Source organism: Pagrus major, chromosome 8, assembly GCF_040436345.1.
Source record: "Pagrus major chromosome 8, Pma_NU_1.0".
Classification (NCBI taxonomy): domain Eukaryota; kingdom Metazoa; phylum Chordata; class Actinopteri; order Spariformes; family Sparidae; genus Pagrus; species Pagrus major.
Genome location: NC_133222.1, coordinates 23,268,034 through 23,284,440, shown reverse-complemented (window position 1 = coordinate 23,284,440; position 16,407 = coordinate 23,268,034). Strand labels below are relative to the sequence as shown.

Genomic DNA, 16,407 nt, shown 5'->3' with positions numbered 1-16,407 from the left:
TTAAGGCAGTGGTGTCGCTCTTAGAAACTGTGGTGGGCACCAAATCGCAGTAAATGATAATTTCCTCATAATATTGCTTTAACAATAGCCAAGTTAACATTAATAAAATAACAAAGTTAATTTAAATGTTACAACATTAATTATCACTTTTGCCTCAGACTAATGTTTTGTGCTCATGTGATTTTTCATATGTAATTTTACTCATATTTAAGTTTGCATTAGATCTACTCGGTTACTTTTTAAAATCATAATCGAGCACTGAGTAGAATTTGAAATAATATCCAAATATTTCAGTAGCAATTTTGTAACAAATAACGCTATCTGACCACAAACGGGCCAATGAAAACTACGGCATATAGAAAAAACAAAACAAGACTGTGCAGCAGGCCCAGGTTTGAACAGAGCAGGAATTGGGAGTAATACTGACTACTGATTTGGGGAAGCAGAAACCCCTTTGACTGAATGCCTATTGATAATGCATTAAACATCAATGGTTAAATAGTAAAAACTAACACACTGAGTAGTGTTTGAGAAGAATACTTTGTACTTTTACTTGAGTATTATTTAATACCAGTAGTTTTACTTGTAATTAACTAATATTTCAGTAATATAAATGTACTTGTGTACAGATTTCCAGTACTCTTTTCTCTACTGTATGGTACTGTAAAATGTAGTTACTGAAATATCTCAATGATAGTGTTATCTCAATGATCTCAACTGTTATAGTTTATGTCATTGGTTTAGACTTTTTGAGTAGATAATGTATGTATAACCAGAAAATTAATCAAAGCTTGGGATTAATGAAAATGTTTAGCCAATTCTGCTGTAGCACACCAAGATGTCAATGTGTGCCTGGGTCATTGGTGTTGCAGCCATTATACGGGGGTGGGACAAGACCCACCCACTTCTTTTAAATTACTAATGTCATCCCCTCACTTTCACCCTGTTGAAAATGCATCAGTCTATCCACTTGGTGCTCTATTCACAGTGCTGCTGCCAAGATTCTGAGTTATTGAGCAGTTTTTTACCCTCATTTAGACAAAGAATAAGAAATATCCTTGCATTCCCTAGGGCTGTTTTGCTGCTTGAGCCCCTAACTGCTGCCTACCTGACCTGTTATCATCTTCCTCTTTTATATTCAGGACCTATGCAGAGTTGAAAAAGTAACTCAAAGTTTATTGTCACCAGTAAAAACATACAGTTCCACAAGAAAGAAATTCCTTTAGATTTTCCAAAACAATTTTAAAAAACTCATCAGTTTTTAAATTTTTTAAAAGGTTTTTAAAAGTTTTTAAAATTTTTAAAATTTAAATGTTTTCTAAATTCAAAATAACAGTTGAATATTTTGGAACATCACTTCTGTGCAGTAGCTGAAATCCATATTAAAGTCAGACATTTATATACTTTACCAGTCTGTAGTCAGCAGACTACTGTAACTGTAGACGGGGCAAGTGTAAATCCCTTAAACACTAAAATGAGTACCACAGAAACGATATAACATATCAACCTTAATGCAACTGTCCTGCAGAAACCTTAGAGCATTTTTTCACATTTTTCTTTATATTATTGAATATGAAAAAAAAATGTTTATAGGCATGGATAAAATATTTCACACTTGTGGGACAAAGACACACCACTGCTAATGTAAGCTTTGACAAATATAAAAAATGCGTAGGTGTTACAGGAAAGAATAAGTATGCGATTCAATTTGGGTTCAGGTCCTTCTTAAAATCCAGTTCTCAATTCAGAGGTTTTGGGCTTCAGCTTCAAAAAGCACTTTGATGGTCTCTGCAGGACACACAGTACACAACGTCATTATGTGCTTCTTCGATTTGTCCTATAAATAGCATGTCGGAAATAACAGACTTTCCCATTACATGACTGATGTGCAACTGAAATCGTAACAGTAGATTGGAGCCATTGAACATTTGATGTCACATTTCCTCAATATAAACATGCTACTGGAAATAAGTAAGTACTGTCATTTTAAAGGTTTTTGGGCATATGCCAGCTGAGGCTCCACCAGGCACCACCAGAAATCTGTTACTGCATCTTTAAATTAGACTAAGAGATATTTGGTTCTATCTCGGATTCAACATCATTACCCAACAGATACAGATTACATTAAAAGTCTATGTTGACACCATGGTTTTGCACATGACTACATAAAGAACTTGTTATAAAGATGATATACAAATTTCTGTATTGGCACTTTCAGCTGCCTTAGAACAATGCTGTCATTGCTACCATGGATCATTAGAACCAACCAGTCATGATAAATCATGTCATGTTGTGGTAACATCTGAATTTATTTATTAAGAACTAACATTTGTTCTTCATTCACACCTCAAATATTGTTAGTTTTTTACAGGTGTGACAGATCGAACTGGAAGTCCTCTAGTTACGGTATCGTTCAACTTATAGTAAAACAGAAGTAAATTCCTCAGAGAAATTACTATTTAGTAATGAATCACTTTTAGTCAAAACTACTGAAAAATAGAGTAATAATATAATTTTCGTAATTTTGTTTTCAAGCTCCATATGTAGCAGTTCTTTTGTGAAATGTATATTTTTCTGAGGGAAGTCCAAGATGGAATCTGTCAACTACTCTACGATTCAGAATTCCACTGAGTCGGTTTCAGTGACTTACAAGTCCCACATTAAAAAATGTTTCCAAACAAATGCTGGTGAGTACATTGATGGTTACGTGATGTACTTATGTAATCCCATGGAAAAGTGAGTCACTTTTTTTTAATGCAGATTCACTGTGTGCACTTTAAATTCTCTCTTGATGGGTTAGGGTGAAACGTTAAAACTCTGTATTGGTGCAGATGTGGTGGTTATACTAGTAAATATAGTGAGTGTGTGAAATGCAACCTGAATTAGAAACCAATAATATTAATCACCGGAAACACCGTCCCTTAATTTCCAATTTTTTTTGTCTTTGACAGAAACCACTGGAATATGTAAATGTTGTGATCTGGCAGCAATTGCAGCTTATTTCTTTACATTGGAATGGTTTAGTAGTGAATTTCATAACTAATACAACTTTAAAAATGCAACAATTCAACAAAAACACTAGTAGGTTTGAGTGAGCGCTCAATCAACAAAAGCATCTTTCCATCAGGTTCATCAAAGTGTCTGAGTATTATCACATTATTTCGGAAGCATCAGTTGGAGAGTAATCTCTCTTTGTGTGTAGGTGCTGTGGTGTTGAATTGTTAACACTGCTGCTTGGACTTGATTCAAATTATGTAAGGTGCAACTTGTTTTTGTAAGGCTTGGTTTTGTGTGGAGCTACAGCCTCAGCCAGGGTGGGAGATTCTCCTCCATATGGCAGTTCCTCCCCAATGGACATCAACACCTGAAAAAGACAGCACGATGGAAGGGAGACAAGAAAAAAGTCATCAAGTCATCAAAAATCAATGAAATTTTGTGATTTTGTCTGTTCTGAACATGCAACACCTGCATCGCTGTCTGTCCGTCCTGGAAGAGAGATCCCTCCACTGTGGCTCTTTTTTCTCAACAAGGCAAGTTTTATTTCATTTCAGAGAACCTGTAACTCTGTGAGTATAACCCTTGGATCAGGAGCATTATACCAAATTAATCACACCTGTGGGTGCGACGTCAGCCACACACACTCAGTCTTTCTATCCTCCTGGTTGGTGGGAGCTAGACCAGTTTGGTGAGATCTTATACCAGTTTGTTCTGTTTTATCTTGCTCATTCCTCATGGTTGATTGCCTATTGTCTGGAGTGTTATTGCACCCAGTTCGACCATTCATTCTAATGTTTGCCTTTTTTTCTTCAATGATTCTGACACAGCAATGTTGTCCACATATGAACCGTGCTGCTTGAATTTTAATAACTTGCATAATTTGTATGTTTGTATTTACTGTTGAATTGCTGTATGTGTTTCTCTTATTTAACTCTCCAGATTGTTTGATGAGAGACACATTGTGTTTTCCCTGCTGTGCAGAGAGTATGGAGTAGGGGAGTGATGAGAGGGACAGTGTCCTGGAGGATGCTGTGCCACCTGGTTCTAGTTCCCCCAAGTATGGGTGTTGCTCAGTCCGCTTACGCTTCTTTTTGGCCTTCAAAAAGAAGCGTAAGCGGACTGAGCATGACCAGATGAGCGATCCGAGAATGGACCTCATGCAAAGGCAGAGGATATGTGTAAGACCATTGAATGCATATCTGCAACTCACCACCGCCTGTTGGATGTGCCAAGGCAGGCTCCTCAATATGTGCCTCCTCATCCTGATGCTGTATCCCTTGCTGCCTCAGGCAATCTGGATAATTTTTCTTTTGAGGCCCTGCTCTCTTGGGCAGCAACAGCTGCCAGGCTTCCTCCACCGCCTTATCCACCAAGAACCAATGCAGTGGAATGAGATCCTCTGAGCCAGAGGCAGGCCTATCTGCCGGTGTACCAGGATTTTGTCAGACATCTGCAAAAGTCTTGGGCTCAACCCAGGGAAGCTACTGCACCCCGCTCTCCACTCAGCATCCTGCTTAGCCTAGATGACATGACAAAGGTGGGCCCGACCTTTGTCCTGCTGGCTGGGGCACCACCCACAGGCAGTAGTTACCTGTCATCTGAATAAGAAGTGCCTCACCACCGATGGATTGGTCGTGAAGGCATATCAGTCTGCAGCCATGGCCTCTACACTGGCACATACTAATGCACTTCCGCTGGTGTATTTCGAGGGTCTGATAAGGGGCCCAGAAGGTCAGGCAGCGCACACAGTCCATCCACCAGTCTGGGCAGTCAAGGCCTGTGGCTCGGGGTTTTATTCAGGCTACTTCCTCATCCCCAAGCGGACCAGAGGGTTCCGCCCAATTCTGGATTTGAGTTGGCTGAACAGATACCTCAAGGTGCTTCCCTTTTGAACGCTCACGTTGTGGGCCACCATGACAGCCCGCTTGACTCAGAAGAGATGGCGGGCAATCACGGAGTGCATCACGGTCTGCGTTTCATGCAGAGTGATGTCAGTAGTGCAGTGTCAGAGAAGGTTGGGCCCTCCAGCTTTGGTTTGGACGGCAAAAGGTCTGCCTGCCAAGGGACAGGTTGAAAAAGCTTACCCTGGCTTCAAGCCCCTCACATGGTGGAGGCGGTCACAGGCTGTCCGAGAGGGTGTTCCGCTGGGCCAGGGGGGCTGCAGGGTGACCATAACGACCAATGCCTCTCAGTCATACTGGGGCGCAGTCTGAGAGGGCAGGACTGTTACTGGGGTCCTGCACAGCAGGGGGCGGCATGTGAACCTCCTTGAAATGGAGGCAGTTTCCTTAGCCCTAAAACATTTCCTGCCCATTATACTGGGGAGGCAGGTCAAGGTAAGGACAGACAGCAGAGCTGTGATGTCTTATATCAACCGTCAGGGCAGGTTGAGGTGTCCATTCATGCATGCAAGTGTCTGGTGGATGCTCTTGTGGGCTCAGTCCAAAGGTGTGGTCCTTAGGGCATTCTATCTTCCGGGGCCCAGAATGCAGCAGCAGATCTACTGTCACAGGGAGGTCCCCATCCTAGCAAGTGGTGCCTTCACTCACAGATAGTGGGCCAGATATGGCTTCGCTTTGGGTGGGTGGAGGTAGACCTTTTTCGTGACAGTCAGGGCCCCTGGGGACAGACGCCCTGAGCCTTTCATGGCCTCATGTGAGGCCGTATGCATTCCCTTCACTTCCTCTCCTGCCAGTTTTTCTTAATGTTGGTTGGTTAATGGTTAATGTACGCCAAGGTACTCTTGGTACTGAATTGGCCACAGAGACCATGGATGGCAGAGGTCCACGAGATGCTGGAGGGCCACCCATGGTGGCTTCCAGTCAGACAGGATATGCTGAGGGTCTGAGAGTCTGAGGCTTTATGTATGGCCCTTGAATGGCCCATCACTTGGCCTAGACAGGGAGGTGGTGGACAACTTGCAGGCCTAGCGGGCCCCCTCCACTTGGCTACAGTATAGTGTCAAGTGGAGGGTGTTTAGCAACCAGTGTCGTGCTGAAAGAGAGGATCCCTTGACTTGCCACATCTTGGTAATTTCTCTCCTTCCTCCAGCACCTCTTTGCCATGGGTCAGGCAGAATCGACTCTCAGGGGTTACCTTGCAGCCGTCTCTGCTGTTCATGAGAAGTGTGATGGCTCGTCTTCCTTGGCTACTCAATTTTTAAGAGTGAGGCGGAGTCGCCCATCCCATTTGTATGGCTTATTCTACCTTATAGGTAGTGCCAACTCACTCCCCTCATGACTGATTTGGTATACGGTTGTCACAGGGTTACAGGTTCACTTTCATTCATAAAATAAATGTTTACATATGTAAACACGGTTTTATGGATGAAAGTGAACCTGTAACCTCTTGTTGTCACTCAGCTGTGAGGGCCGTGTCCTGCCTTCTCAGTCAGTAGAAAGTGGGAGAGTGTGTGGGTACGTGACACACATATAGTGTGCAGTGGCTGACATCATAGCCTGACTGATTGGGGTCAAGGAGGTCGTTTTGTGAAAGACAGGAGGACAGTTGATTGTGGACGCGTTCCAGGGTTTAAGAGAGGAATGAAAGACACAAAAAAAATATTTTTTATCAACTACATTTTTTTTTTCATACTTTTAATTTTCTAACAGACCTATAAATACTCTACATGCAGGGATAATGGCTAAGAACTAAAGAATGTGAAATAAACTACATGAATTATACCACACTATACAAAAACAATATATAAATTGTACCATTTTAACAATGAAAACTAATCTGATCTAGTTCAACAGTGAGGTCATTTCTTCTTCTCATTTACTGGTAATACAGTAACTTATGTCAGATGCCTTTTTGTACACAGCCGCATTTGAAAACACCCACCTCCATGTGCTAGGCAAGTTTGGGTATTTGTAGGTGGAGAGGCAAGAGCTTGTGTGCAATGCATTCTGGTACATGTAGCAGACATGTGAATCTTCACTGCCTTTACGATTTGATTAAAAGTCAACGATTCTCTATGCATGTTGATGCATCTCAAGATATGGCAATCCTCAATTTTTCTAGATTACTGCACACAACTAATTTTTAAATCTAATAATCAGACTGCAAGAGTTTACAGTATAAAAACTGCATCTTTTCAATACCAGTATCTGTGTTATCCACCTCAGGACAATACAAAACATAAATCATAAACATAGGAAGTGGAACTGTTGCAATGAATAAAACTTGTTTAATTAAATGTCTAAAACTGATTGGATAGTTGATGTCATTGAGTTGTCTGTTCAGTAATATATGATTCATTATGTGTTTTTTCTTTTTTAAAAACACTTTTGAGAATTAAAAATTCTGAAAAATGGCTGGCCAGCCAAATGTGAGTTATCTTTCATAGTTTTTGTTATGCTAACAGCTGTCATTGAGAAAAACAACACTATTATTAACACATTTGAAGTTGTTATCATTCACATCATTTGATTAAAAACATGAAATTATACATAAATTCTATAAATAAATAGCACTTTACAACAGTCCCCATTTTTTCTGTCACTCCTGTCACATCTACATAAAAATTAGGATGAGTTCTGTCATTGAACAATATGATTTTAAGATTGTTTTTGCATGTTTTTCTTAGGCTGATGAGTTAGGGGTCAGGACCTGTCACGCTAAAATATCCCACGAAACAATGTAATTGTTGTGAATCCAAAACATGTCTGAAAAGCTTACTGAAATACCTTGCTTGCATGCTAAAAGTTTTGATGCTAGCATACTAACAGGCTGAGCACTGGAGGTCTAAATGGCTGACTGTCAGGCCCTGTCACATCAGGCCCTGTCACACAGGTCTGCCCACACAAATGAATGGCATGTTTCTTTTTTATTACCTTATTGCATATAATGTTTTTGATGCACGCCTAGTAAAATATTATTTGAATATATTGACATTACACTGTAAATTTGAAGATTTTTATGCCAATATCCAAATGTTTTGAATTTGGCCCCTCATTTGGCCTATGTAGCAATGCTTTTGAGGATGCCCTTTGTATAAATAATATTTCAATACTTAAATAGAAATAATTATGATTTATATTTAAAAATGTTTATTTATTCAAATTCATGCAGTGGGAGGGTGTTTTTACTTCCATTGACATTGTGAGATCACAAATTTGTTCCTGGTTGAATAAATGGCATTACATCAAAATCCAGTAGATTGTAGTAAAGTTCAGTAGTAACAAAACAGCCAATAGTAGAAATGCAATGACTCCATATCCAGTCTCAAGTAATCCTCTGGGGTAGCCTACACATGCTATGTTATGGTTAAAATGCATTTTAATGAATTGCTTAAAAAAACTGTTTAATGAAATATGCATTTAAATGTGAATTATTCTGATATTAGTTTATCAAATTAAAAATATGTTTGGACAAAATCAGTTGTCAGTCATTATATGGTCCTTCTATTCCAACTTGGCTGAACCTTACCATTTTAGTTAATGATTATAATAGTTTAAAATGCCTACCATAACTTAAAGAAGACAAAACAGGACTTTTTCTGCATCAAGAATGCATGAACAATCCATCAAGTCAATCCTGTCATGCCATGGTCAGTCCTGTCACACACGATTTTGTGATGTTAAAATTGATTATTTGAGAAAATATTGAAGGATTAATCTCTTTAATGGGGCGGCTGTAGCTCAGGAGGTAGAGCGGGTCGTCTAGCAATCAGAAGGTCACTGGTTCAAATCCCGGCTCCCCTCAGCCACATGTCGAAGTGTCCTTGAGCAAGATACTGAGCCCCAAATTGCTCCTGATGAGCAGTTGGCACCTTGCATGGCAGCCTCTGTCATCAGTGTATGAATGTGAGTGTGAATGTGGCAAGTATTGTAAAGCACTTTGAGCTGTCAGTAGACTGGAAAAGCGCTATAGAAATGCAAGACCACCATTTACCATCTTTATCTGTGTAGATGAAGGTGCAGGTAAATATCCAACAGTACGTTTTGGTAAAAATCTCCTATGACTCCTATGACAGCATGCTATTGCTTATCCATGCCAATGCTATCCATGTTGATCTTACTAGAACACCAGTCTAGTTGCGATGATAGTGGGTTATGTACAGAGATTAAATTGGGCCGGAGCCCTCCAGAGCTCAGCTCCGCCTCCTCACCTCGTCAGTACAGCCAGCAGGAGCTGAGCTCCTTCTGCTTCAGTGTTTTATTGTAATCATGGGTGTAGCTACCATTATATGACTTTTTAAAATCATTACTTTGGATCCCCATCAATACATCAGCCTGTTCACTCAGCGCTGTTTTCAGAGCGCTGTGTCAGAGCTTCATTACTGAATCCGTTCCGCTTGTTTATTGAGATAAAACCTGAACCAATGAAACTCCAGTCCACGTTTTCACTGCTACTGGCATCTTCTCGCATACCGTGCAAGTGCACGAACGCACACACGGTGCTGCTGACGCACAGAAGGTGGGTGAAGTAACTGTCACAGCAAAATGTTAACTTTGTTAATTTACTGAAACTAAATGTCCTTATTTTTCACCTTTATGTTTCTGTGATAAAGTCTCTATACAGCTAATGCTACGTTAGCAAATAGTGAAAAGATGAGGAGGGCGAGTAGTTTTCATTTGATTAACCGCCCTCCTCATTAGCTAACCGTTAAGACGAGCTAATGCTACTTTAGTGTTTCCCATTAATTAAGTCATTCCGCCACAGTCTCTCACAGAAAAAAAAACTCCACCACCTCTCCTGACATCTAGGTTCTAACTTGTGAGTCAGCGACAGATGCAGGATGCAGGGACAGTGCAGAGATCCTTTGTCTTATCCCTTTCACTACGTTACTCACCACAGCAGTTTAGAATAATTGAAATTTGCGAATGACGGCGCTACCAGGGTTGTGAAATTAAAAATCTGTCTCTCTGCATGTTTCCACGAGATCTCGCCACAGTATTTTTGCAAATGTGAAATTAGTTTCTGTAGGTTGGGATGTCTGTTAACTACTCCCATGGACAGGTAGAGAGGTAGCCTACTTCAGGACACATGATGAAAGGTGTATATAGCAGTATGGATGGATGCTTTTGTAAACTGGTTTAAGATGCTTGGCTAGTTATGCATTACATCAGATATGTTCACTGCCAGTGTCCTAGTGTAGCATAATTCTTTATAATACCATAGCTCATGTTTGATTTATTCATTCAAGTATTTGAGCCAGTGAGACTACCATATTTGCCGGTAGACTCATACTGTAGTTGTTTGATTAGCTAAACTGATTGTGTCTATTTATTCAGACGCTGTGTGAACATAATTTTGACAATGAAGTGGACCTTGAGAGACTTATTGTGAATACGGTTTACAAATTACAGTGTAGATTGATGGTGAAATGTAGGCTTAATAAGTTAACAATATGTGAATGTGAGATATAATCAAGTAGGCCATAAGTTGATAAAATATGTATTAAGCCGATGGTGCAAGGTAAAAAAAAAATATTTTGAGAGATAATGACCGCTGAGTGAAGAAGGGCTCCCCCTCCTTACAAAAGCCAATTTAACCATGACAATCAACCACACTCCCATTCTTTGTTTAAGAGAGAACGTTGATAGTTAGACAGGAAGAAAAACTGACTGATTGTTAATGTATGAATGCCCTTTCGTGGACAGACGTATAACAAACACATGCTGATAGTGGCATTGGCAATGCCTAAACAGTGTATACACTGTATAGGTACATAGTAAATATTCATTGGCTGTGTGTGCATCATCCATCTTCCATGACCAGCTTTACCAGCAAGGTATCCCAGCTAAAGTGTCCAGCTAATAGACACTCTAAACCAGTTTACCAGACCAGCCTGAGAATGACCAGGCTGGTCAAGCTAGTCAACCAGCCTGACAAGCCTGGCTGGTCCAAGCTGTTTCTTCCAGCAGGATGTGGCCCTGCAGTGAAATGCACACACTCAAGCAACTGAGCAGAAGAGAAAAGCAGGAAGAGGAAAGCGCGACTATAAATGACAGCAAAATGCAGTAAAGACTCACACTGGCTCACACTGGGCTGAAAATGAAATGAGTGCACATAAATTACCTAAATGATGGAAAATATTTAGTTTCTCTCTTTCAGTTCAAGGTGGCAGTCACGTGGGGGTGCGGGCAGCATGTGTCTAAATCAGAATGGCACAGAATTGGATATACATATAATGGTTGTCTGTCCTTCAGAATGTACCTGGAAGGACTGGCTCCTCGTGTCTCCCAGTTAGGCAGGTAGATGTTTCCACGTGCTGACAAAGGCGGTGGGGATCAGTGAATAAGGCACAGTAGTGATGGAGTTCCAACTGTCTGACGTTGGGTCGTAACAGTCCAACGTTTTACACCGCTGCGTCCCAAAATAACCTCCGACCACATACAGCTTGTTTCCTGAGGCCACAGCATGGCAGCTCATTCGTTTGGAGGTCATATCGCCCACTCGAGTCCACTGATTGGTTTCACAGTCAAAGCGATAAGCAGAGGCAGCGGTGAATTCAGTGTCACCACCCATGATGAAGATCTGGCTCCCTAAGACAGCAGCTGCTGTGTAGCGCCAAGGCTGGGGGCATTCAGCTGCAATATTCCAGCGGTTACCAAGGGGGTCGTAGCATTGGACCTAGATATAGAAGACATTTACGGTGTTTAAGTGCAACATTAATACTACAGTATTGATCTTCAAAGATATTAAGGCAAGGAGGTTTCAGACAACCATGCAGTAAAATGTACTATTACAGAGTACCTTGTTTTATACAGTATACTGTATGTCTTACATTTTATTACTCCTGTGGACGCACAAATGGAGGAAAGAACTTTTAATGACAAATAGTTCTTTATAAACTGTAATCAGACAAATAAAATAACTCATCTTAAACATATTTAGTCATCCCTTCAAAATAGTGTCTCCTTAAAGACAGCGTGGGTTCAGTCATAGCAGTTTTTTTATTTAGTTAGTTAAAAACTGAATCGAAGAATGGGGAGTGGCCTTGTGAGGATTTGTAAGGAAGGTAAATATACAAATCCACCTACCTTGGAGGCCTTGTCTCTGTGTATGGTGGTCCCTCCAAAAACAAAGAGTTTGAGTTTGGCACTGACCACGGCTGCATTACTGACTCCATCTCTTAGAGGAGCCATCATAGTCCATTTATTATTGAGAGGGTCATATCGTTCCACCTAGGCAAATTTTATATAGTAACACTTAAATAAATTTCATGTTTGATCAAAAAAAAAAAAAAAAAACATGTCTTAAAGGTTAAGGAAAAGATGCTTAAAGTTGAATCAAACTCAGACCTATATTACAAGCTGTTGTAATTGTTTACATGTATATATTATTATGTAACTTCTATGAAAATAGATAAAAATTTACATTCTAAAACTATTGTCATAAAGAAGTTTGATGCTTCTCTGACCTGTTTTAGGGAGACGGATGGTGAGGCAGGAAAAACTCCGGCTATGGCTGTATGACCTCCAACAACATAGAGACTATTTTCCAGCTCAGCTGAACCATGGCCAAACCTGGAGAAACAAATACCCACTGTTAGATCCCAAGTTTATCCCTGTTCAGGAGGTACTGGACCAGCTGTCCGTCTAAAGAGTTAGAGTTAGAGTCCCTAAACCTACAAGGTGTTGCTTCAATATGGATTTTAATTAGGGACTGCTTAAGCTGGTAGTGAGAAGACTCGCCTAGCTTCTCACTGCCTATGTCCAAACGTCTATCCTGCTACCTCTGGCTTTGCACCCGACTTGAATAGCCCTCCAGTCACATACAGCCTTAAGATACTCTTAATGATCTGAGCACTTGGTATGGTGCTAGGATTAAGTTTAGGAGCTTTTTGTAAAACCCTAAGGGACTTTTCCAGTTTGGTTGGCAAGAGTATCCTTTAAAAACCTTTAAGATAATTTGCACATTTATCACCTAGTCACCAAGTCTATTTGCTAGGACTATAGCGAAATGTTCCGGTCCATGTTAAGGAGAGAGAGGCCTATATCCTCCAACCTCCTTCGGGTCCCTGTCTTTTTTTCCAGAATAAGTGTTATGAAAGCCTCGTCAAGCGTTTGTGTCAGAGACCCATTTTCAAGGGCTTGCGAGAACAGATTAAGCATATAAGGTGTGAGTGAGTCAGCAGATATTTTGTACAGCTCGCTAGGGAGCCTGTCAGGGCTTGGGGTTTAGCCTCCTTTTAAAGTTTTAATTATTTTAGCTCCTCAAGGGTAAAGTCTTTGTTTTGCATTCTTCAAATTTTTAATTGTTTATTTTATCTCCACAAAGGACATCGTCTTTGTTTCTAAAGGTCTACTCTTCTTCTGTAAATCAGTATTTTTTCAATAATGTTTTTTTTTTCATAGTGTGAGATGCTACATTTGTTTTGGAGGAGTAAAGGGTTTCATAGAATTCTTGAACACTTATTGATATCTGTCACTGAGGTAAGACAAGTCCTGTATTTGAATTTGACTTTATGGATCATGCAATCATTTTCCAATTTGTGGAGTTGTTTGGCAAGGCAGTCTTTGCAGTTTCTCCCAACACTCAAAATGCTTCTGCTTTGAGAAAACAAATGATTTTGAAATCTTCTACGAAACAATCTGATTATTCTACAGCCTCAACTCCAGAATTTTTTTATATTTGTCTAACAAGGGGTGCCAGGTATTGTCATTGCCATTTGTTTTAGAAAATCAACGTTATTGAGATTATTTCCCCAAATGCAAAAGGCTTCTTTAAAAAAGATATTCAGTAAATTTGGGGTTATTCATAAGTTGTGGGTCCATTCTCTATAATGGCCAAGTGGAGTGCAGGACACTTTAAACATGAATGTACTGTAAGGGGGCTATGATCAGGATCAATATATCCTTGTGTCTAGCGTTATGAATGCGAGGTAGTAGTTTACACCTGTATCGACTATGTTCTTGTAGACTCTAAACATTATGTACATACAACTTGATACAAATGAAGTGTGGGGCCTGATCATTAGAAAACTATTCACTTGAATAATAACATGGGTTTGTGATATGTCTGCTATTAGAGAGAACACCTTTCTAAAGAAAGCCAGATTATCAAAATCAGGACCATAGATATTAAACAAATTTATAGGAACAGAGTGGACATCCACAGTAACTATAAGGTTTTGACCCTCTGCATAAGCTTTTGTTGATTGATGTCTAAATGGGACACCTTTGAGAATTAAAATAGATAAACCCCTGGCTTGGGCAGAGAAAATTGACTGATAAGTCTGCCCTATCCATCTACTCCACAATAGCCTCTAGCACTGTACTATTACCCTGGTCTTGGGCATTCCAAGCAGGGGCTTTATTCTCAGGGCAGTCCAGATCAGTTGGACCTTCCTCAGTAGTTTTATGAAATTGGTTTGGCATGGTTGTAGTTTACCATGTGTGGTCACATGAAAAGTTATTTCAGTTCTTGCATTAATAACTGGCCAGAGTATTTGGATTAGTTTTTATAAAATTTGACTGCAGGAGCAATGTAACTCATGTCTTACTCAAGTCTCAAGACTCAGATCATATTTTGAAAGCAGAGGCTATGATTTTGCCATTGGTGATTATAAATCTGACATCACATTATGCACCTTGGGCAGTCTTGGGCTGCTATTATTCTACTTGTACTCCCTCTAAATCAAATAATACAAGACAATATTGTTGCTTATCACAGCCTTGCAGACAACACTCAGACTTACTTGGCTCTTTCACTACCTTAGACTCACTTGATCAATGCTTAAAGCAAATAAATCATTTGATGTGATTAAATTTAACTTAATTAAACACAGATAGGACAGCAAAAATTGAATTTTACACAGGGAGGGAAGAATTAAAGTTACTGTTAAGTTTAATTAAAGAGCTATAAATCAGTGTGTTAGGGTGCACTCACACTAGGTAATCCGTACCATGCCCAAGCACGTTTGACCCCCAAAGTCTAGTCTGATTGACTAGTGCGAGTGCTCCGTACCGTGCTCGAGCACGGTACACTTCCTTGGCCCTGGCACAGTTGGAAGACGTGTGCTTCGGCATGGTACGGTTGGTCATGCATGAGCACAAGCACGGGTGGGCAATGTGGACATGAAGTATAATTATGCCTATCACGCCAACTTGCGTAATCAAGAATACTCAGGTTCTCTCTGTTGTTCATACAATGAGAAAACAACGCGCTCAACTCACGTATATAGCTTCAGTATGGGGTGCTGAATCCCTCTTGTAGTGAATAAACAGAAGAAAAATAAAAGACAGCACTCCCATCAAACTGTTTATTGTTGCCACACGGACGTTTTTGGGGAAGACGCCCTTCTTCAGCGTGTATTCTGGCAAAATCAAAGTGAAACTACACACGTGTGCTAATTATAGGTTATCCAAAAGATCACCTATAAAAGATTGATCCAGAAGATCAAGATGGCGCCGCGTGAGTGGCAGCCTGTTACAGCAGCTCTCGCTCACCTTTGAGCTTTTTCTTCTTTTTATATTACTTTTCGTACTTTTTAACTTTTTTAATTTACTTTTTGGAGCTCTTTCTCTGGGCAGTATGGAGACCAGAGTAGTTTTTATCGCTCTAGTCATAATACTGCTTTTTTCGCTGTTTTCCGCCGTGTCCGGGGAGCCTGTACGCGGCCCTATTGTTTACAGTAGGGATCAGCTGTTGGCCCTCAGTAGCGCTGCGGTGCCTCCGCTCGAGCGGCCCGATGTCCCCCGCGAACTGAAGAGGAGGAGACGCGGGTGCCGTGCCGGAGCTGCTCGTTGTAGCAAGAGGAGACGCTACAGACCCGTCCTCCCCGTCTGTCATCATGGGGAATGTGAGATCTCTCCCCAACAAGATGGACGAGCAGCATCATGGTGTTCACTGAGACGTGGCTAATGGCGCTGACCCCGGACACGGATGCTAACATGGACGGTTTTCAAATGCGGCGGGCGGACAGGACGGCAGAGAGCGGTAAGAGGAAAGGAGGAGGGCTGGCTGTGTTTGTTAATGACAGATGGTGTAACTCTGGGCACATCACTGTTAAAGAACAGGTCTGCAGTAAGGACATCGACCTTCTAGCGGTTAGCATGAGGCCGTACTACCTCCCGAGGGAGTTTACACAGGTGATCATGATCGCTGTGTATATCCCCCCCTCTGCTAACGCTGATGCAGCTTGTGACCTTCTCCACTCAGTCACAAGCTCACTGCAGACACAGCACCCACAGGCCCTCTTCCTCATCTCTGGGGATTTCAATCATGCCTCTCTGTCCTCCACCCTGCCCACATTCACACAGTATGTCACCTGCCACACCAGAGACAATAAAACACTGGACTTATTTTATGCCAACAGCAAGGAGGCATACAACTCATCCCCCCTCCCTCCCCTGGGAAGATCTGACCACAACCTAGTGCATCTCCTGCCTGTTTACAAGCCCCTTGTTAACAGGCAACCAGTGGAAACCCGCACAGTTAAGACATGGACTGAGGAGT

General features: G+C 41.0%; 1 protein-coding gene across 1 annotated transcript in view; it reads right to left on the bottom strand.

The window, feature by feature from the left end:
* Positions 1–1,155: 1,155 nt before the first annotated feature.
* The window catches only part of enc2 (ectodermal-neural cortex 2), a 39,222-nt gene continuing 23,970 nt past the window's right edge, over positions 1,156–16,407 (bottom strand). Inside the window, exons 8-11 of the mRNA XM_073471958.1 lie at positions 12,368–12,473; positions 11,988–12,131; positions 11,161–11,577; positions 1,156–3,364 (exon numbers count right to left, since the gene is read on the bottom strand). Of these exons, the coding sequence (XP_073328059.1) occupies positions 11,191–11,577; positions 11,988–12,131; positions 12,368–12,473 (637 nt within the window). The 3' untranslated portion in view covers positions 1,156–3,364; positions 11,161–11,190. The remainder of the gene's footprint in view (positions 3,365–11,160; positions 11,578–11,987; positions 12,132–12,367; positions 12,474–16,407) is intronic.